Genomic DNA, 22,292 nt, shown 5'->3' with positions numbered 1-22,292 from the left:
CATCGGAGACGGGAAGGGCAAGGAGGGAAGAGTTGGAACTAAAAGGAGATGAAAACCTCAGCGGGTGCTGCCGGCACAGCCAGGACTGAGCAGCCCCGGTTGGAGAACCCATTTGGGAGTTCCCCGGGCAGGGCTGCACATTCCCACAGCTGGTACCCACTCCTGAGAGCCTGCTCAGGCTGGCATCCACTCACTCACCTTGGGAAACCTGGCTTTTGGCAGCCAGCCCCACCTCTGCAGGGACTGAGGCTGGGGAGAGGGCCCTGCTGTCCCCAGGCAGGAGGCAGGAGCAGGGCAGGGATGCAGGGACAGCTCAGAAGATGGTCCATGGCTCCTGCTCTGGAAGGAGGGGACTGGCTCCAAGGTGTTTTTCTCAGCAGAAATTTCTGGCTCCATCCCACATCTGCTGATGATTGTTCCAATGGTCTGGTCACACCAGACCCTGGAGGCAGTGAGAACCAGCCCAGACACCACAGCCCCTGAGCTCTGGCCTCCAGCCCCTCCCAGTCTCCTGCACATCAGCACAAGGTTGGATTGGCTCCAACATCTGCTCCAACATCTGGACTTGAGAGACCTAAAGTCTCCATCCTTGTAGATGGGCCAAAGCACCCCAGGGTCACTGCCCAGGGAGCTGCACTTGTGCAGAGCTCTGAGCTAAAAGGTATCCCCAGGGACAAAGTTGGTTCTGAGATACCAACAGTGCTTGGCAGAGCCTGAGTCAGGGCAGCCACTGAGGCCAAGGGTCCAACACCTGTTCACCCACAGCGTGTTCTGTATCACCCAAAACCCTTCCCCAGGTCAATGAGCTTCTCCATCTCTAACCCCTGGCACAGAGCCCCTTTCTGGGTTCCCAGACCAGGAATTACTCCAGTAACTCTCTCCTGAGGCCCCTCAAGCTGCTACTGATGCCATGTTCACCCCTGAGCACCCCTGCTGGATCAAATCCTGGATCCTGCATTTGGGAAATGCCACACAGTGTGACCGCCAGGGCTGGAGTCACACCCCTGCCCCACCTCCTTCTGCCCAAGAGCAATGCTGGCAGCTTCACTGCAGGAAACCTTCATTAACAAATTAACAAAATTACTTTCACTGAGGTTTAGGTGCTGCTGGGGGAGGCTGGGAAGGAAAACACCAGCGTTGCACTGACCACTGACCCCCCTGTGTCTCTGCAGCCACACGAGAATCTGCCTTTGTCCACGCCATCGCCTCGGCCGGGGTGGCCTTTGCTGTCACCCGCTCCTGCGCCGAGGGCACCTCCACCATCTGTGGCTGTGACTCCCACCACAAGGGACCCCCGGGGGACGGCTGGAAATGGGGGGGCTGCAGCGAGGACGCCGACTTCGGTGTGCTGGTGTCCCGGGAGTTCGCGGACGCGCGGGAGAACCGGCCGGACGCGCGCTCGGCCATGAACAGGCACAACAACGAGGCCGGCCGGACGGTGAGTGTCCAGTGAGGACTGTGAGTGACCAGTGGGGACGGGCTGAGTGTCCAGTGGGGACGGTGAGTGTCCAGTGGGGACTGTGAGTGACCAGTGGGGACGGGCTGAGTGTCCAGTGGGGACTGTGAGTGACCAGTGGGGACAGTGAGTGTCCAGTGGGGACAGTGAGTGTCCAGTGGGGACGGTGAGTGTCCAATGGGGATGGTGAGTGTCCAGTGGGGATGCTGAGTGTCCAGAGGGGATGATGAGTGTCCAGTCCTGCATAGATGGCCCAGTGAGACTCCTCCTGATGGAGTGGGACCACAGAAATTCCCAGGTTGTGACTTGCTAGGATTATTTTCCAGGCATGGTATTTCCTCTCCCTCCAAACAGACAGGTGGGGTTAAGAGCTAAAATATTCCCTGATTCCAGTGCAAAGAGAATTCCAGAATGTTTTGGGCCGGTGCCCAAACCATTAAAGCCCTCTTGTTCCACCCCCTTGCCATGGGCAGGGACACCTTCCAGTGTCCCAGGCTGCTCCAAGCCCTGTCCAACCTGGCCTTGGGCACTTCCAGGGCTGGAGCAGCCACAGCTTCTCCAGGCATCCTGAGCACCTTCCAAGGCTGTGCATAGAAACCCAACCCCACATCAGCAGTGGATGAAGAGGATTTTCCTCCCAGTGCCTTCTTCCTGCATGCTCCCTGTTATAACACTATCCCACCCAATGATTCCTTGGAGTAGATGATAGTCACAGCCCCATCCAACTGGAATATTCCATGCCATGCCATTCCTGTAGTCAGCAGGTACCTGGGCCTCTGCCTGCCCTGGGTCATTTGCAAACCCAGTGGGGCCTTTCTGACAGTGCTTGAAGCTGACACTGATACGGGTTTTCCACACCACAGCAGGTAGAGGTGGAAGGAGAGAAGCCTGACAGCTTCTAGTACAAAAATCCCCCACCAAACTCCAGTAATTTTATTGAAAATCAGTGATTATTTTGCTCCACACAAAGGAGATTTTGGTGAAGAGTCCTGTCTGTAGATTCCCAATTTCACACAATTTTTAGTACAAACTGTTGGACCAGGGACATAAATGAAGGGTCATTAGCAAGGACAGGACAGGGATCAGTCTCCATCCACAGGGCTCAGGAACATCTCCAGCCCTCAGCTCCCCTGGGCTCTTACTCATACACATAGGACAGGAAGGACTACCACAAACATTGGGGTTAGGTAAGACTGGATTAGATTAGAATGGATTGAGTTGGATTGGATTGGACTGGATGGGGCGGATGATCAGAGCAGCTGCCCACCTCAGCCATGCATTTGTAGTGTGCCATCTCTGGAGATCTTTAAAGCTCTCCAGCATCTCCAACCAGCCCATGCTCACAGAATCATAGAACCAGAGAATATCCTGGGCTGGAAGGGACCCACCAGGATCACCCATTCCCACCCCTGGCCCTGCATAGACCCCCTAACAATCCCACCCTGGGCATCCCTGGCAGTGCTGTCCAAACACTCCTGGAGCTCTGGCAGCCTCGGGCTGGGACCATTCCCTGGGGAGCCTGGGCAGTGCCCAGCACCCTCTGGGGGAAGAACCTTTCCCTGAGATCCAACCTAAACCTGCCCTGGCACAGCTCCAGCCATTCCCTGGGTCCTGTCACTGCTCACAAGAGTGAAAAGATCAATACCATCCACTGCTCCTCATGCTGAAGACCTCAGTGAGGTCCAATCTCAGTCTCCTCCAGCTGAACAAACCAAGAGCCCTCATAAGGCTTTTCCAGACCCTTCCCCATCCTTGTGGCCTCCTTTGGACACTCTCTATTGGCTTAATGCCTCTTGCATGTTGTGATACCCAAAACTGCCCCCAAAACTCAAGGTGAGACTTCCCAGACAGACCTTTAACCCCAGGTAGGACAGGCAGGTGATGAAAAGCAAACCCCGTGTCCCTCGTGCTGCTGCTGACTCTGTTCTCCCTGCACAGACCATCCTGGATCACATGCACCTCAAGTGCAAGTGCCACGGGCTCTCGGGGAGCTGTGAGGTGAAGACCTGCTGGTGGGCCCAGCCCGATTTCCGGGCCATCGGGGACTACCTGAAGGATAAATACGACAGTGCCTCGGAGATGGTGGTGGAGAAGCACCGCGAGTCCCGGGGCTGGGTGGAAACTCTCAGGGCCAAGTACGCGCTTTTCAAGCCGCCCACGGAGCGGGACCTGGTGTACTACGAGAACTCCCCCAACTTCTGTGAGCCCAACCCGGAGACGGGCTCCTTTGGGACCAGGGACAGAACGTGCAACGTCACCTCCCACGGCATCGACGGCTGTGACCTGCTGTGCTGCGGGCGGGGCCACAACACCCGGACTGAGAAGCGCAAGGAGAAGTGTCACTGCATCTTCCACTGGTGCTGCTACGTCAGCTGCCAGGAGTGTACGCGGGTCTACGACGTCCACACCTGCAAGTAAGGACAGCTGGCTCTGCACTGCTGGAGGCTGCTCCAGAGCAGGGCCCGGGGCTCCAGCAGCCCCGTGGGCAGCCCCACACAGTGGCCTCACACTGCAGAGGACGGCACAGAACTACGGATGGGCCCCATCTGCCTCCAGGGCACAGAGAAGGCTCTGGGCACCTCACCCATGTGAGGTGGGCCTGCTGAGCCCTTGGGCAGGACAGGCTGCCTGGGGAGAGCAGGGACAGGACAGAGAGGGCAGGGACAGGACAGGGAGAGCAAAGACCAGGGACAGCTGAGTCCCAGGCAGGCATAGCCACATGAGGCAGAGCTGCTGCCACAGCAGCCCCCGAGCTTCCAGCTCTGTCCTGCACCACAGGTCCAGCCCCTGCAGACACCAACACGGCAGCTCAGGTGGAAATGGATTTTTCACAGTGAAAGCTGCTCCAGCTGCTGCTGTCCTGGTCTCAGCAGATGCAGTGGGGAGAGGAAAGGAGCCCCCACACCAGCCCAATTCCCTCCTTCCTGCTCCAAGGTGATGCTGGAGAACCAAACCTGTCTGAGCACACAAACAAAGCCCACGGGTGGTGTCTCCTTCCCCCTCCCCTCTGCCCTCTCTGCTCCCCACAGCCCCACATCTCCCATAATCTCTCAAGGAAAACAACAGGAAGGCAGAGGCCAGAGCTGACTGACCCTGTGGCACCTGGCCCAGGACAAGAGCAGGGCACAGGGCACTGCTGTCACCTCACACAGGGGACAGCATCGTCCCAGTCACCTCCTCACCGTGCAGCTGCCCAGGAGAGGATTTTTTTAAGGATTGGGGCAGTACCTATTGACTAAGCATTCCCTAACATGACTTTCCATCCCAGAGGGAGCTCAGGGATCTCTCTGGGGATGGGTTACCTGCCAGGTGAGCTGCTGCACCAGCTCTGAACATGAGAAATTTCAGGGAGAGAGGAAATCTCTGTCCCAGCCTCCTCGTCAGCCTTCCCAGCAGACACTTGTGGTCCCACAGCACAATGCCAGGCAGACCCTTCCCCTCCCATGGGATTTACAGAGCTGTCAGCAATCCAGGAAGCCCCCCCCCCCCCCCCCCGCCCAGCATGGAGGCTCTGTGCCATGAGCAGGGATTTGAGCCCTTTCCCCATCCCAGTGCAGCAGAACCAGTGTTCGTCCCCCATGGGCTCCCCAGGCCATCGCTCCATCCCTGAGCACATCCCCCTCCCTGGGTTTACCTTCTCCAGGAGTACTGACCCCTGGAATTAAAAAATAAATACTCCCTCTGTCCTGGTGGGCTCCAGGACCAACAGTCAAGTGCAAACACATCCCAGCCAGTGAATTCCAGGGACTAGTGGGCACTCGGGCTGTGGCTGCTGCTCCACTCTCTCTTTTCCTGGCAATGAGCAACCCCTGGAGCTGCACAGAGCAATAAAGAGGAGACAGACCCTGGCGGGGAGCACGGGAGGGCCCTCAGGCAGAGCAGAACCCCAGGTCCCTCCTGTGCAGAGCATCAGGATGAGTTCCAGACCCTCCTTCAGAGGAGCCTTTGCTCCCAGAAATTAAAACCCCAGAGAGCTCCAAAAGCCTCCCCCAGCCGGAGCCACGCCGTCCTCTGATATGCATCTATTTAAAGTATATATTAAATCCCCTGTCTGGAAAGACTCCCAGTACCCGACTTTAAACAAAATCCCTTCTTTGTTTGTTTTTTTAATCAAGAAAAAGGTATTTAATATTAAATAGAACATTTATTGCCTTGTAATTATTTTACTGTAGCCAGGTATTCTAGCACTGAATGGAAGATCTTTTTCCATCAATCTGCTGTATCCAAAGTTTTGTATAAAGTTGTAGAGGTCGATTTTTTTTTATTTTATATTCAGAAAATTTCTCTTTTTATAAGCATTATTTATTATACAATGTATATACTTGAGTTAACTAAGATTATATATTATATAAATATATATATTTGGAGAAAAATATATTTCAACTTCCATTTTTTGTGGTACATCATTAAAGAAAAGGTAAAAGCTCAAAAAAATGCACTTGCCAGCTTGTGTGGTTTGGCTCTGAGGGTCCTGGTGAACAGCTACAGAGCAGTGGGTCATGACCCAGCTGCTTATGGACAGGGACTGCCACGGAACCATGGAATCCCAGAATGGTTTGGGTTGGAAGGGACCTTAGGGGTCCCATAGCTACAACTCCCTGGCATGGGCAGGAGTATCTGTTATAGGAATCAAGACAAAAGGAAGAGATTTTTCAGCTGAATGCTGAGATTTTCATTCAGGAAGTGCCAGGGCACAACTGAGATTCAGCACAGAAACTTTGGGGTTGGAAAAGACCTTTAAGATCATTGATTCTGACCATTCCCAGCACTGCCAAGGCCACCACTGACCCCTGTCCCCAAGTGCCACACCCCCACAGTTTTTAAATGCCTCAGGGATGGGACTCCAGCCCTGCACTGGGCAGCTGTGCCAGGGCTGGACAACTTTCCATGAATAAATTTTCCTAATATCCCATCAAAACCTCCCCTGGCCCATCCTGAGACCATTTCCTCTCCTCCTGTCCCTGTTCCCTGGGAGCAGAGCCCGATCCCCCCTGGCTGTCCCCTCCTGTCAGGGAGTTGTGCAGAACCAGATTAAATTAAGCAATGGATCAAAACAGGCTTTACACTTTGTACACTCCCCACATGTACTCACTGGCTGTCTCTGAATCACCTTCCAATGCTTTGGACAGACCAAGGTCCAAATTTTCTCATATAAAAACCTCTTCTGATGTCCATGAATAATTCTGTGGGTGTTTCTGCAGCATCCCCCTGGCATTAGCAATGCTTTTAAGTGCACACGATTTTCCACTGCACTGGCCTCAAATGTACCTGTCTGAAGGGCAAAATAAATATAGAATCACTCAGTCTTCTTGCCCTGATCCCCAAATTACACATAAAGCCATCCCATGGATCCACGTGCATGCACAGGGTGTCTCTGCTGGTGCCACCACCACTGACATGTCCCACCTACCCGGAGAACCTGACCCATGGAGGGGTCTGGACTTCACAGCTCTGGGGTGAAGCTCTCCCTGTCTGCCCCAAACCTTCCTCCAGCCCACACCGTGCCCCCAAAACCCATCCCAGCACTTTCAAAATCTGCCTCTGGTCAACAACTCCATTTCAGGGACACATTTTTTGAAAGTTCAAGATGAACCAGAATAAGGAAGGGGGTGAAGAATTCGGCCCTTACATTGAAAGCAATATTGTATATTTATTATCCATTTAAAGCCACTCTGCCAGGAGGAGCCCTGGAGAACACACAGGTGGTGGGAAGGTGCTGCCTTTCCCTTGTGCCACCTGCAGGAAGCATCTCAGATGGAGATCTTGGAACAGAGGCTGGAATGGGTCAGGTGTGACATCCAGCAGTCCACCCTGGTTTTCCAGCCTTGCCTGGGTGGGTGTACCCCCACCCCACACACACAGACACACCTGGGGCCTCCTCAGCACTGCAGGGCCCACATAGCTCCAGAATGGGCTGCACCAGAGTCCTCTCACTAACTTCTGTAGAGTAAGACAGGCCAACTATTCAGGCTGGGGTCAATTCAATCCATCCACACTCAGGCACACACTGAGCACCCTTCTGGCAGCAGCAGCCCAGGAGCAGCTCTGCTCCTCACACACACCAACACCAGACACAGATGGCACCCAAGTCATCACAAGGAGTTGTGCTTTTATTGAATCCATTGAATGTGCAATTAAACCAGATATTTATTCATCAATATAGTTCTGGACACAGACACGATAAGGTTTACATCATTTACTCTGAAATATAAGTTACTGTGTGCTGCTGTCACTCGGACTGGCAGAGGGAAGGGAGGAACAAATAAATTCACAAGATCATACACAAAATGAGAGGGAACCACCACTGGGACTCACAACAGCATCACAACACAACAGCACTGCCAGAGGAGCAGAGTGGAGTGGCTGAAACACTCCAACTGCTGTGAGCACACTGAGGACAACAGTACCTCCAGCTCAGCCTGGAAGGACGTAGGGCACTCTCCTTCCCCGGGAACACCCCTCTGCATACCACTGCTAGCCCTTACAGTGGGTCTGCTCACGTTGAGGAAGCTACACTGACTAAGATCTGCTAAATGGCTTTGATTTCATGCCCCACCACACTGAGGTATGTTCCAGGAACCTTATGGAAGGAGTGGAGCCCAGGGGGAGCAGCCTCAGGCCACCAGTGACAGCATCCCTGAGGCCACAGGACTATGGGATAGCAGGGAGCAAGGTTGGATACATTCCTTTGTTTCAGTGCAAAAACATGGCAATACACATCTCGTGCACCTGCAGAGCTTGGCTTCCTCTCTGTCTCTAAGGAGGAATTTCAACCTTTGGTAACGTGGCAGGAAAAAGATAAAATGAGGCTGGAGGATACCAAAGCTGCCAACTACAGGAACTCAGGAAGAGCTGGAGGCTGGAACCAGCATCTCTAAAACTGTTGTTGAATTAACAACAAGATTTGATGCCTTAAATACTGGATTTGGAAATTTCCTCTACTCTGATCAACACTTCCCTGCCCTCTTCCAGTCCCCAGTGCCACCAGCAGTGTCCCATCAGACCCTAAAATACCTGGATATAAATAAAGTGGGTGCAGGCTCCAGGCACTCCTGGAGCTGGGCCCTCGTGGGCACTGTCTGTGGGGAGTGGGTCTGGCTCAGAGTTTAGTGAGGGGTGGGGTGACACCACAGGAAAGCCTTCACCTGATCAGGATAACACAGAGCAGTGCTTCAACATCCCTCCACCAGACTGGCAGGTTTATTGGAAGCCAGGATCTCCCCTACTGCAGGAATGCTGGACACAAGTGAGGGTCAGCCCCAAACTCACAGGGCATTCCCCCCTGCTCACCCCAAAACGCAGCCTGGCTGCACAGAGACAGAAGCACAGTGTTCTAGGAGACATTTCCACATGACATCAGAATATCAAAGACAAAGAATAAAGATACTGTATTGCACTACACATGCAGGTTCCACATGGGGCTCTGGGGATCAGGGGAGCATTTCACTTTGTCCAGTGTGTTGAGCACAGAAGAGTAAAGATCCCAGTGTTTGTTCTCCAGGTTGGTCACTTTTCCAGCTGTTGATCTTGCACTTGGTCCACCTTCAGTCTAGGGTAGGGACTCTTGCAAAAGAAGCCAAATCCATCAGGAAAGCATCATGCACATGTATAAAGCATCAAGCACACACTGGAACCCACTCACATGTAGCCAGGATAGATAGTGGTGTGAGTTTCCCCAGCACAGGTACTGCCCTACATGTATTAGAAAGTCATTCTCTAGGAGATGCCACTGTCCCACTGGGCTCAACTACTCCCTGTGGCACCTATGGGGAAAGAGTAGGACATCCTTCTCTCAGACAGGAGACACAAGACACCAAAATTCCAGATTTTAGATAAACAGCTGGATTTTAACTCAAACAGAATCTCTTTTGATTTACTTTAGTTAAAGGTAAATGCTGGCCCAGTATCTCATGGACACATTAAAAGTCAAGGGTAAATTCAAAAAAGCAGAGAATTCAGGCATGCAGGTTCCCAAACCTTCAGGAAACTCCTCCCTCCCCAACTGCTGTAAGAACTGATCTGGTACAGCTCTGGCAATACAGAGGAGCCAACAATGAGAGCAGATACACCCCACTGCAGGTTCCCCTCAGAGCAGAAAAAAGAATTTAAACCCTACTTTAAAATAAAAGTACTTACGTTCCTTCTTCTCTCAGCAGAGCCAAGAACTTTTTCACTCGATACTCAGGATCCATCTAAACAAAACACATCCCCATTAGTGCCAGGCAAAAGGAAAAGCAGCCAAAAAGGAAAGCACAGAATCATGGAATGTCCTCAGTTGGACAGGACCCACAAGGATCAGCCAGGCCCACCCCTGGTCCTGCACAGACACCCCAACAGTCCCACCCTGAGCATCCCTGAGAGCTCCTGGAGCTCTGGCAGCCTCGAGGCTGGGACCATTCCCTGGGGAGCCTGGGCAGTGCCCAGCACCCTCTGGGGGAAGAACCTTTCCCTGATACCCAACCTAAACCTGCCCTGGCACAGCTCCAGCCCTTCCTGGGTCCTGTTCCTGTCACAGAGAGCACGACTGGGGCCACAAAGGCTGCTGGAGCAGGGATTGCTTTGCCTGAGCACTGCCCTGAGCAGGGCCCAGCCTGGCTGTGCAGGAGTTCTGGAGCTGCCAGGCAGGCACAGCCCTGCCCCACGAGGAAAAGGTGACTGGCACAAGCTGTGTGTGCTCCCAGGGCAGGAGATGGGAGCACACACAGGCTCTGTTTCCATGGCACCTCACACCCACACGCTGCTGCCAATTCCAGCCAGGCCCACTCCAAGTCTGCTTCCATCCACCCCTTCCCAGAACTGGGGCAGCAAATTAAACAGGAGAAAAGGGACTGAGGATGTTCTGAGTGCTCCTTTCCCCTCAGAGGTGTAGCAGCACCAGGGCGGGGCAGGGGCAGCACAAACCTGAGCCAGCACAAGGCTCCAGAACAGGCAGCACCAACGAGTGCTGTGCATCCATCAACCAGGAATAGCCCCAGGGAGCAGGCCTGCCTCCCCCAGGACAGGGACAGCAGGGTGGGGACAGGAACAGCAGGGACAGGGACAGCACGAAAGACTGCTCAGGAGACACTCAAGCTGCCACTGGAGGACACCAGCTCCAGCTGGATCTGTCCCCTGTGCTGGTGCACAGGATTGCTGATCCTCTCATGGAGTGACTCCAGGGAAATGTTCCTTAGATTTGCACCAAAATACAGTGAGTGAGAACTATAAATATTTGGAAATCAGAGGCTGCTGGTTCTCACAATTTTGGTCTTGTATTCCAAACGTTTTTGTGTCCTGTAAACTCCAACTTGTGTTCCCTCTGCAAATTCCATCACCAACCTCTATCTTCCCCACACTGTGACAGTACAGAGGATTCACTCTGGGAACACCCAGTACATGGATCTATGAAGTCACCTGGTGTGACATTCCCAACTCCATCACCCACTTGGCAATACACAGGCAAACCTCTGCTTAAAACACAAAGCTGGGACTCATCCTTGGAGTGGGGAAGAAAAGTGTCAGCTTGTGCCCTGCCTCCCACCAGTGAGGCCAAATGTGGGTCTGGAACTCCTCCATCACATCACATCACATCACATCACATCACATCACATCACATCACATCACATCACATCACATCATTTTGCATCCCTAAAGGAAAATTTCTTCCCATTCCAGATGTGAAGAAGCCATCTATTTCAAATTCTGACTGCTGCAGTGGAGGGCAACACAAATGCCTTCAAAAAACAGCTCAGAAGAAAAGAAATCCTAAACCAACAACAGTGTCCTCAGCAATGCGGGGGAGAAAGAGCCAGCAAGAATTTCTCCTTTGTGCTAAGAAAAGCCTAAAAATGTAAAACTTCCCATGGCTGTGAGAAAGGAGAGCAAGGCCAGTTCCTCAGTACCAACTGCTGAGCTACTTTTAGATCAGAAAAATAAATTCACTGAAATAAGAAGATTTAGAGGAACTTACTGAGGCTTGCTGAGCATTTCATTTGGGGTTTAAGCAGCAAAGAACACTGGCAATAGTCAGGGTCCAGGGAGAGAAGAAAGGTGAACCTCCCCTAACAGAGTGTTTGGAATGTGAAATAGCCAGGGACTGAGAGGAACTGTGGTTCCTCCAAACAGGAGAACAGAGACAGGGTGCCTGCAGGGGCCCTCCAGCCTAAACCTTCTCCACAACCCCTCCCAGATGATCCCTGGCTACAAGGAAAAGCTCCTGTCACTGTGCCAGTCTCCCATTTCTCTGGGGGATGCGGCACTGGGGGCATGGCCAGGGGTGCCCTGGGCAGCTGAGGGAACACTGAGAGGGCTCCTCCCACCTCAGTGACTCTGTGGTTCTGTCAGAAAGGCTGAAGGCAGCTGGCACAGGAGCACATGAACCCTGAACTCTGATTACCTGGACATCCCCTTCCTCTGGGGACATCCACAGGTTCCATCCACAGCACCAGACCCAGCATGGGACCCTCACCTGGCAAAGGGTCCTGAGCCTTCCCCACCCAAAGGGCTCTGCTCTGACCCCATGGCTGATCCTGCTGAGGCAGGAGGTTGGGCTGATCACAAAACACCCTGGGTGGGAAGGGCCCCATGGGGAAGGATCACCCAGTCACACTCCTGGTCATGCACAGACACCCCAACAATCCCACCCTGTGCATCCCTGAGAGCTCTGGTGGCCTTGGGGCTGTGCCCATTCCCTGGGCAGTGCCTGACCCCCTCCTTTCCCAATAGCCAACAGGTGAGACTCTCAGGTGCACTCTGACCTTGCTTATCTGACAGTCCCATGACAACTCAGCCACTTCCCTTCCTTATTTCTGAATGTTTCTGGGATGGCAAGTGCTGGATAAAGCCTGAGCCCAGCTACAGGTGGGCCCACAAAGAAGGTGTCATTTCCAGACCAAACCCAATGGACTGCACGCTGGTCAGACAGCTGTGCTCAAGGGCCCAGGGCCAGAGGTCCCTGTGTGCCCATGTGCCAGGTGTCCACCTGGGAGCCAACATTCCTGAACCCCCTCAGTACCCACAGGACAGGGGCCAGGCAGGGACTGAGCCTGCAGGTGACCTGGGCTCAGGAGAGCAGAGTCCTGCACTGCTGGGGCTGCTGCTACTCAGGCAGCCTCAGCTGGAGGCAGATCCAGCCCCACACACCCCTCATGCAGCTCAGTGAAGGGAAATGCCAACTGCTCCACCTGGGCAGGGACATCCCCACACACCAGCACAGGCTGGGGACAACTGCCTGGAAAGCGACTTTTCAGACACAGGGTGTGTTTGTGAATACCACACTGAACAGATCTCCTCTGAAAGGGTTTTTTCAGAGCACGTCCTGAGGTGAAACCTAAGGAAACCATGGGAAGTCATCACAACCAGGAAATAACAAAGGTCCAACCAGAGAGTTCTGCTGAAAATGCAACATGACCTGACACAGTTGGACAAATATCTTCTTTTCATCCTTAGAACATCTGTTCTAAAACCACCAGCCAGAATTCAAACTTGCCAAGGCCAGTGCTCTGCTCCCCAAATGGAAGATGCTGCCTCCCACCTCTCTCCACCTGGACACCAAGGGTGCCCATGGACACTGTATCCATAACCTGCACCGACCTGCACACACAGCACCTTGTCCAAAAGTCTACAGTTGGCAGCTGAAAGGCCACAAAGACTCCAACTTGATCAAACTGCTTATTAAAAATGCAGGCACAAACCCCAGAGGCTGCTCTGCCCTGGAAGGAGCAGAAGCTGGCATCAGTGGAGCAGAAAGGAAGCAGGTTCAGGACTCCAGGACACAGCCTTTGGTGCTCTGGGAAACAGAAAATTGTTGCTGCCCAACTAGGGGGAAGATTTTCTGGAATAGCAGCGTGAGGACTGACCCTGTGACAGAGCCCAGAGAGATGACAAGAACATTAATGTTCTTTCCTGGGTAGTGCAGTATCCCCAGGACATCAAGGACCCCTCAGGAAACAAAGAAACTGAATGGAGGTTGTTAATCTCCAGTCCAGAGGGAGATCCTCCACCAAGATGTGACAAGCCCCAAGTGCTCCTGAAAGCCTTTCATGAACCCCAAAGCCTCAGCATGTCCAGGTACAGTGTTTGGTTTGAAATAAAGCAGGCAATGGTGATCTTTCAAAGTTCCCATGAAAGTTAAGATAAGAAAGTTAAAGACAAGCACCTTAGATTAAGTTTTATTTATGCTGATTAAGCTTTATTTATGCTAAACAGAAGTTACCAAATCAGGAAACCCTGGAGGTGCCAGAAGGGGCTTTCTGGAACATTGCCTGACTCATCCAGGCTCAGGAGAGAGGTCTTGGCTTTGGGAGTGCTGCCAGCAAGGTCCAAGAGCAACAACACAGGCTGGGAGGAAGCAGGAGGAACCAGCCCCCAGCCATGGAGAGAGTATCCAGCAGTACCCAGGGCAGGATGAAGCCAGTGTGGGACCCAAGAGCACTAGAGGTGGCCCTGTACTACAGCCAAGGCCACTGCAAACACTTCTGGATTCACTGGAAAATCCTGAGTGTATCCAGGGATCAAAGGCTTTGTTTGAACAAGAACAGAATCATTCCAGGATACTCAGTGTACACAAATGACCAAAGTATGTGATGCAAAACACAAGCAGCTGCACAATAAAGAAAACCAAGAACAGCAATAACAGAGTTTGGAGAAAATTAGGCTGGCAGAAAATGTGGGGTTACACAGCTCATAAACAAGGTGACAATTCACCCAGGGCACCAGAGCAGTTCAGGTATCCCAAAAACGGATTTTGATATTGAGGATCTGGTTCATTTGACCAGCTCAAGAATTGCTGCAGAGAGCTGAGAGTGGGGTCACTGCTTTAATAAAACAAAACCCACCATTAGATTCAGAGGAAGATACTATGTGCACATTTTTTACAAATAATTCAGTCACCTGGCATCTGATCAGCTGAGTTAAGAGAAATTTCATCCATCACTTGGAATTCTTATGTGATTTCAGACTGAAATCTCCTTCTAAAAAGCTGTGGTACAACTCAGTGAAAACAAGATCCAGTGCTGGACTTCTTCTCTGGTGCAATTATGCTTTTCTGGCAGATCCCAGCTCTCTGTGGGCTCCAGTGCTCTCAGATCCCAGCTCTGTTCACTGAGAGCCTGCACTGCTCTCCTGTATTTATAGCAGTTCAGCAGATGGAGTCATGGAAACACCACAGACCTTTTGGAACAGAGCTGGTTCATATTTAGCTGCCATATGCTGTTACCTCTGCTATTACACAACCACCTGAAGCCAGTGCCAGAGCAGGGACCACCCTGCCACCAACCCTGCATGGGCAGCAAAGGGACACCCTCAGTGGCTCTGGGGACAGTGGCAGCAGCTCATGTTTGATGTTCAGTGTGTGAGAAAGGGCACAGCCCCAGCTCTGCCTGTCTCCTCCCAGCCTGGCTGCTCCTGGACTCACCTACACAACAATGGTCTGCTGAGAAAAATTAACACCCAAGAGCAGTTTGTCTGCACAGCCTCGGGCAGAGTGAGGACTCTGTGTCCACAGTGTCACTGGTCACAGAATCAGGGAACATCCTCAGTGGGACAGGGATTATCCAGCCCAGCTCCTAGCCCTGCACAGACCCCCCAACAATTCCCGCCCACCCCGGGCATCCCTGGCAGGGCTGTCCAAACACTCCTGGAGCTCTGGCAGCCTCGGGCTGGGACCATTCCCTGGGGAGCCTGGGCAGTGCCCAGCACCCTCTGGGGGAGAACCTTTCCCTGATACCCAACCTAAATCTGCCCTGGCACAGCTCCAGCCATTCCCTGGGCCCTGTCCCTGTCACAGGGAGCAGAGATTGGAGCTGCCCCTGGGGAGGAGCTGCAGCCCCACTGAACTCTGCCCTCAGTCTCCTCTGCTGCAGCTGAACAAGTGACCTCAGCTGCTCCTCCTGTGGCTTCACCTCTACACCCTTCACCATCTTCAGGTCCCTCCTTTGGACACTCTCTAATTCCTTTCTATCCCTGTGTTACTGTGGTGCCCAGAACTGCCCCCCAGGAGTGGAACAGGTCAGCATTCCCACCCATCTCCCAACTCAGAATGGCCCATGATTTACAGAACCTGCCCCTTCAGCTTTGACAACAGCCAGCACTTCAGGAGCAAGCAGCACAGGAACACGTCCTGTGTCAGAAGAAGGGACCCATTGTCAGGGCTCAGGGAACACGAGCACGGCAGTCCCTGAAGGGCAGCACCCCTTAAATACATTTAATTCATGTGAGCAATGACTTACTGACTTGCCTGTAGGTATGGAATTAAAAGCCAAGGAAGAAGAGGAAAAAGTAATCTAGATAAATGACTTTATTCCCTGAGGTGACATCCAGTCAGAGCATATCCTTAGCACTGAGCAAGTTTTAACAGAATTGTGAAGAGTGAACAGAGGGGTACACGACTCGTCTGCTCTGAACTACAAGTCTCTTCACTTCTGCCCTGCCTCTGCGAGGAAGATCTGAGGACAGTTCACTCAGCTGCACTAAATCCATTTGATGTGAGCAGAGGGGGGTGCTGGGGGAGCACTGGGATGTCAGGGGAGGATTAGGGCTGCACCCTCAGCCCGTGTCAGCATGAGCATGAGCTTGCTGCTGGCTCCAGGCATGGGTGCTGCTGCGGGGGAGGGCTCAGAGCTGCATAGTTCTACCCTCTGCAATTATTTTCTTTAAAGTGCTGAAAGTGGAAAATAAAGAGAAGAGCAGCTGAACAGCCTGACAGATTTATCTTCTTCAGGGAAAGAGCACATACACCTGCACAGGCATCTTCTTTAAAAAAAAAACCTGAGGTGATTGCTATCTGCAATCTTAACATGCTGGGTGGAGAGAAGAAATTCCATGAAAGGTGAGTTAATCCAACCCCTCCCATAGCCAGATGCTCTGAAGGGCAGCTCTGAACAGCCCATGGGCACAGGGGGGATTTAAAGATCTCTGTGGACCATGACATGGTGATTTCTTTGTTCAGAAAATTTCCCTTCACTGCAGCTCTTTTCCCAATTAAACCAATGCAAAGGCTCCCACTGACAGCAGGGGTCTGCAGAGAAGAGAAGCTCCAGGATTGCTGTAGGACCCCAGCCCTTCCTCCCCAGAACCATTCCTACCTGTAAGGACATTTCTATCAGCATCAGCAGCTTCTTGATCCCGATCCAGACCGGCTTCCCTTTGACGTTCTGTGCGATCGTGCTGCGCTCCTTGTCTTTGAAGTTACCCAGGAGCTGGGGGGAAATCATTTTAAAAAATCAACAACAGGAGACTGAGAGTAGGAATAATGCTATCTACCTTGGGAGAAAGGGAATGGGAAGCCAGAAGCATTTACTAGCTCAGAAGGAAAATTTGTTGCAACGTATCTTAGACAAGGCAAAACAAACAATTCTTTAATTCCCTAATAGTTTTTCCTATAGCATCCCTTATTCCAACAGTTAGTGCTGTGCTTTTATGCTGCACTCCAGGTCTTCTCCAGATCAGGGTCAAGTCATAGGAAGTTTCCACACCTGCTACAGGAGTGTCTGTGTCCTCCAGGCTTCACCACTGGGACAAGTTTGCCAATGGCACCAAAGATTTGCCTGTTCACTTTAACAGCCTTCAGTACTTACTACAACTCTCACTATGAATAAGAAGAATAAGGAGACACTGAAGGCAGGAATTTATAAGGAACTTACAATTCCTCAGCACCAAACGCCTTCAGTTGATGCTGTTCCAATTCACCAGAGCTCAGCACCCTCCAGGCACATTCAGTTTAAGTGTCCCAATTATATTCATTACCCACTTCTATGCCCTTGGAATGTTTCAATCCAGACCACAAACCTTTCCCCAGACCTACCGTTCTATAATTTTGCCTTACTTTAATTCATGAAAAGGCAAACTGAAAAGCCTCAGAACTGCTATGTTATGACATTGTGTCAAGTGGGATGGTGTTACCAGACACAGCTGCTGCAAAATTTCCAGCAAATTTTGAGTCTTTTGTCATCCTGGAACGTCTCCTCACCTCTAAAGCCTCCATGAGCTGCTCCCCCGTGGCAATGTTGGGCACATGGATGGTGGTGCTGAAGGCATTCAGCATCTCCATCTCCTGCAGGACGTCCTTGCGGCTCGTGGTGCCAATGATCAGCAGCTTGCGGCCCTGTCCAGGCAAGGGAGCAAGAGACAGTCAGGACAGGAGAAACTGGAGAGAACCAGCCTGGGGAAGGTGCAGCTAAATACTAATGATAAATGGGAAATGGCCATTTAAAAACCCACTTCAAACAAAATTAATAGGATTAAACCTGTCAGTAATTGAAGTTGCCAACAGCAGCCACAGGAGACCAGGATCAGCTCTCGGAGCAATGCCACCAACAGGGGCCAAGAATTGTGGTGCACAAAGCCCCACCATACTCACAGCTCCTTCTGAACCCATCATTATAAATAGCTGGATCCTCATTAAATTTAAAAGCCTGAGCAAACTCCCACTCCCAAAAGCTGAATTACAAATGACTTCTCAGGGGAACAGCCTGTCTTTAGGAATCTGTGGGTACAGTGAATTCCCTGCTCCTGCACAGGCAATTCCAGTGGATTTCCAGCTCAGGCTTTTGAGCAGAGGCTGCTCTGAGTCCCTGAGCTCCTCCTGCAGCTGTACAGGCCAGTCCCACTCCAGCAGCCTCCAATTCCCAAACCTGAGTGCACAGAGCAACCCCGAGTCAGCCCAGGCAATAACAGGGTTTATGAATAATAGAGCAAGTTGTGGAAAACATCAGCTGCAAATGCAGATCCATTGCTGTTTGTTCACCTTGCAGAGCCCTTCCCACTGCTATTTGAATTGCCCTGTGCAGGGTTTGGACACTGATCAATGTTGGCTGCTGGGATTGTCAGGCAGGATCATCAGTCCCTTTTCTGTCCCAGTACACAGGGAGTCCATGGGCTGGGAGGGGCCTGCCTGGCCGAGGACCCCCCTCTTCTGCTGTACAAGAGTTTGGCTGAGGCTCCAACAGTGAAGTGAATGTTCAGTGTCCACCCAGAGGGTGCTGAGCACTGCCCAGGCTCCCCAGGGAATGGTCCCAGCCCCAAGGCTGCCACAGGAGTGTTTGGACACCACTGCCAGGGATGCCCAGGGTGGGATTGTTGGGGGGCCTGTGCAGGGCCAGGAGCTGGATTTGATGATCCCCGTGGGTCCCTTCCCACTCAGGATATTCTGTGAGTCTGTGCAAGTTCTATATTTCTACTTCATGACGCAAAACTTCATCTTTATACAAACAAAACAAAACCCTAAAAACTGTTCCCAGAATGAATCCTGTAACTGCTTTACATTCCCTTGAGAGGGGATGAAAACCTATTTAAACACATCTCTGATGCACAGTGCATCTTCACAGAGTCTGTTCCTCCCCTGCACTCACTGAACAGATTCTGCTCCTGCTCCAGGTGTTGGACACTGAGAAAGATCCTGAACTGGGACTTAGCTCAAGTGCTCACTCCAAGTTTGGGGTTGGTCCAAGAGAGCAAAAGGAAGGAACATCTGGGAGGGGGAACCAGAGCACCGGTGGGTCACCAGAGCTGGGTCACCGGTGTCACACAGGGTTCTGCTGGGGACATTGTGCTGCCCTTCCTGTGTGAATCCCCATCTGCAGCTCAGGAAGCATCACAGCACTCCTCAGCCACCTCTTTGGCAAAGTGAAAATGGTGAAAAACAGCCAATTCCTGAACTGAAAATGCTGCTTTAGAACTGCAGTGGAAGCAGTTAATGTAATGTTTCAGGGCTGAGGGTTCAACACTGCCTGCAGGTCACCTGGGGAGGGCCCAGTGTCCTCAGGAAGCAGCAACACCCATCCCATGGTATTTCTGCCCCTTCCACAGGTGCTGCTCCCATCACGCCCTGCATGGCCACAGCTTTTCAACTGCACAGTTCATTTCCTTTTTAATGGTTCAGCAAGGCCAGGAAAATATTACAGCATTTTACAAGTTTGAGCCCAGTCAAGAAGATCTGGCTGGCAAAGTTGAAAACTCAACACATTCAGTGGAGAGAAAGTGAATGGAGTCTGATCCTCACTCCCACAGGAACTCAGGAAGCTCCATCAGGTGCCCATTTTCATGGAACCATGAAATTGTGGAATGGTTTGGGTTGGAAAGGACCCTAAGACCATCTTGTTCCACACCCTGCCATGGACAGGGCCACCTCCCACGAGAGATTTCCAGCTAAAGCACTGCACAGACCAAGAGGATTAAGTGATGCTCAGCAGCACAAAAGCTTCTTGCCTGCACAAAAACAAAATTCCAGCAGCTTTCCACTATGGAAAGGGCTGGTAAAACAGGGTGTAAATACTGGCCTGGAAGCTGTGTGAGATGAGCCCCCAGAGCACCTGAACTATGTCCTGCTCCTGAGCCCACAAAGAGAGACATCTGCTCCCAAGGCCAGGGCTCAGAGGTGTTGAGATCCTTCAGCCTGTTGAGATCCCCCTGGCAAAATGCTCCAGGAGCACTCAGAGATCATCAGCAGAACTGACTGGGGACATTTCACCTCAGCTCTGACTGCCTTTGCTTTCATTTGCTCTGTATTTCCTCCCCACCCTGTGCTCAGGGAGCTCTTGTTCCTCCCATGGTGGAACTCCTGTGACTGATGCAGCAGCCCTTGTAACTCAGCACAGCCCTGCAAGGAGAATTCCTGTTCCCTTAGTCAAGGAATCCTAACCAGCCATACCCATGGCAGGCACAGCTGAGGTACCAGGGCATAGAGGAAGGCAAGGACAGACTCCTGACCAGAACTGAGACCTCAAAACCACAGAACAACCCCTCCTGCAAGTGCTGCACCACCCAGACCCATCTGCTTCACAAGTGGTTCTTTAAAAAACTTGTTTATTACTGTATGGAACTCTCAAACTCCTGAACAGCTTGGGCAAGGGGTTGTGTTAATAACAGTTTCCCATGAACTATGAGCATTTTAGAGGGTAAAAACTGCTCAGCTGCACCCAAGCAGTGTCTGTTCCCCAAATATAGCTCCCAGCATGTGTACAGTGCCTGGCACACTGATCAGGCATCAATCAAGGGGATAACTACCTCAGAGTGGCTGCCTGAGGGATGCTGCCTCATACATTAATGAAGTCTGTGCCTGATTACAATAAAAATGGAATTTAGCTTGGAGTTTCATCAGGAAAGGACACAGGCAGCACAGGAATGTCACCAGTGAGGGGAGTTTTACCTCCTGGCACTTCAGGTGTCCATGACTGATTTCTCTCTCAGCCTTTCTTTTCAGTTCCTGGAGCCCAGGTGACACATTCCTCCTCCCAGGAAAGCTGCCCATGCTCTGGACTTATGCAGGAAACATTCCCTAAAGGACCAGTCCAGTGGTGGCAAACCCAGCCAGTGCCACACTGAGTCAGCTGCACCCAAACCCATCAGGACAGTGGGCAATGTCTGCACACACAGAAAGGTCCCTACAGCCCTGTGACCACTGAGGAGAACAACTGGCATCAGTCCCTGTGGGAATTCTGTGACAACAGCAGCTCAATCTTACCCTGTGTGTGACCACTGGGACAGATTTTAAATGGGAAAAGAGCAAAACAGGATCATCACTCTGCCACGGGAACCCAGGAGGTCCTTCCCGTTTCAAATATAACTTTAAATCCATCATTTCTGAGCTGGGGGTGTTCACCTGGAGAAGGGAAGGGTCTGGCGACACCTTAGAGCCCCTTCCAGTGCCTAAAGGGGCTCCAGGAGAGCTGGGGAGGGACTTGGGACAAGAGGGAATGGCTTCCCACTGCCCAGGGCAGGGTTAGGCGGGATATTGGGATGGAATTCCTCCCTGTGAGGGTGGGCAGGCCCTGGCACAGGGTGCCCAGAGCAGCTGTGGCTGCCCCTGGATCCCTGGGAGTGTCCAAGGCCAGGCTGGACAGGGCTTGGAGCAGCCTGGGATAGTGGAAGGTGTCCCTGCCCATGGCAGGGGTGGCACTGGATGGGCTTTAAGGTCCCTTCCAACCCAAACCATTCCATGTTTCTTTGATTCTGTTTAGTTGGAGAAGTCAGAGAAAGCACCAGGGATGGTCAGAAATAGAGAATAACTTCCCTAAATAGATCCTTGGTCAAAACAGAGAGGTTTATAAAATCATAAGTGCTGTAGAGGAGATGAGGGACAGACTGCTGCCTGTCATTACAGAAACCAGGGAGCACAAGAAGGAATTATCAAACATCAGATAAACTGAACTAAAGGGTGTTTGCTCTCACCAGCAGCTCAGCTGGACTCAGGCAAGCACAGTGCTAAGAATGGAAAGGCTTAACAAGGTTGAAAAGCACAAGGATGGTGCCCCAGAGGGCAGATCCATCAGCAATTTTTAGATATCTCTGTTAAAATCTATTCCCAGGTCCCTGAACCACTGACGTGGTTGGGAGCTCCACAGAACAGATGGCTACTCTGCAAAAGTGCTTCTAATTTTTAACAGCTCCACCCAAAAAATCCTGATTTTTTCCCTGCTTTCCTCAGAAGAAGCCATGCCTTCAGCTCCCTGCCATTAAACCTGACCCCTAGAAAGCAGCCACAGTGACCCCCAGCACTGATAGGACAGGAGTCCCTTGAGCTCCTCAAACTTTCAGGCAACTCAATAAACATGTGAGATCCCCCAGTGCAGCACAGTTTGCCCCAGGAATTGTGGAGGCAGCAGGAAAAGCCATCAAACTGGAAAAGCGCCCTCACCCAGCTGCTCTGCACTGACCACACCACAGGAGATCCCAGGATTTGCTCTTGCTACAAGATCCCAGAATGGCTCAGGCTGGAAGGGGCCATGGTGCCACCCCCTGCTCCAGCAGGGTCACCCCAGAGCACACAGCACAGGGCTCCATGTGCTGCTGAAGTAGTCCCATTTCCAGAAAAATTTACTTTTTTCATCCCTAATTTCTACAGCAGCCAAGGGAAAGGTAA

General features: G+C 51.9%; 2 protein-coding genes across 3 annotated transcripts in view; one reads left to right on the top strand and one right to left on the bottom strand.

The window, feature by feature from the left end:
- The window catches only part of LOC310918779 (proto-oncogene Wnt-3), a gene marked incomplete at its 3' end in the record, with an annotated part of 43,720 nt that extends 39,846 nt beyond the window's left edge, over positions 1-3,874 (top strand). Inside the window, exons 3-4 of the mRNA XM_083877753.1 lie at positions 1,173-1,438; positions 3,395-3,874. Coding sequence (XP_083733879.1) covers positions 1,173-1,438; positions 3,395-3,874 — 746 coding nt within the window. The remainder of the gene's footprint in view (positions 1-1,172; positions 1,439-3,394) is intronic.
- Positions 3,875-7,545: 3,671 nt separating this feature from the next.
- The window catches only part of NSF (N-ethylmaleimide sensitive factor, vesicle fusing ATPase), a 74,254-nt gene continuing 59,507 nt past the window's right edge, over positions 7,546-22,292 (bottom strand). The window contains exons 18-21 of one of the 2 annotated variants that reach the window (XM_083877726.1): positions 17,403-17,537; positions 16,519-16,632; positions 9,593-9,648; positions 7,546-9,219 (exon numbers count right to left, since the gene is read on the bottom strand). In XM_083877726.1, coding sequence (XP_083733852.1) covers positions 9,204-9,219; positions 9,593-9,648; positions 16,519-16,632; positions 17,403-17,537 — 321 coding nt within the window. In that variant the 3' untranslated portion in view covers positions 7,546-9,203. The remainder of the gene's footprint in view (positions 9,220-9,592; positions 9,649-16,518; positions 16,633-17,402; positions 17,538-22,292) is intronic. The other variant, XM_083877725.1, reaches the window with a different exon arrangement.

The sequence above is a fragment of the Zosterops lateralis genome (assembly GCF_965231275.1).
Source record: "Zosterops lateralis genome assembly, chromosome: 24".
Lineage (NCBI taxonomy): Eukaryota > Metazoa > Chordata > Aves > Passeriformes > Zosteropidae > Zosterops > Zosterops lateralis.
This window is presented reverse-complemented; position numbering and strand designations above follow the sequence as displayed.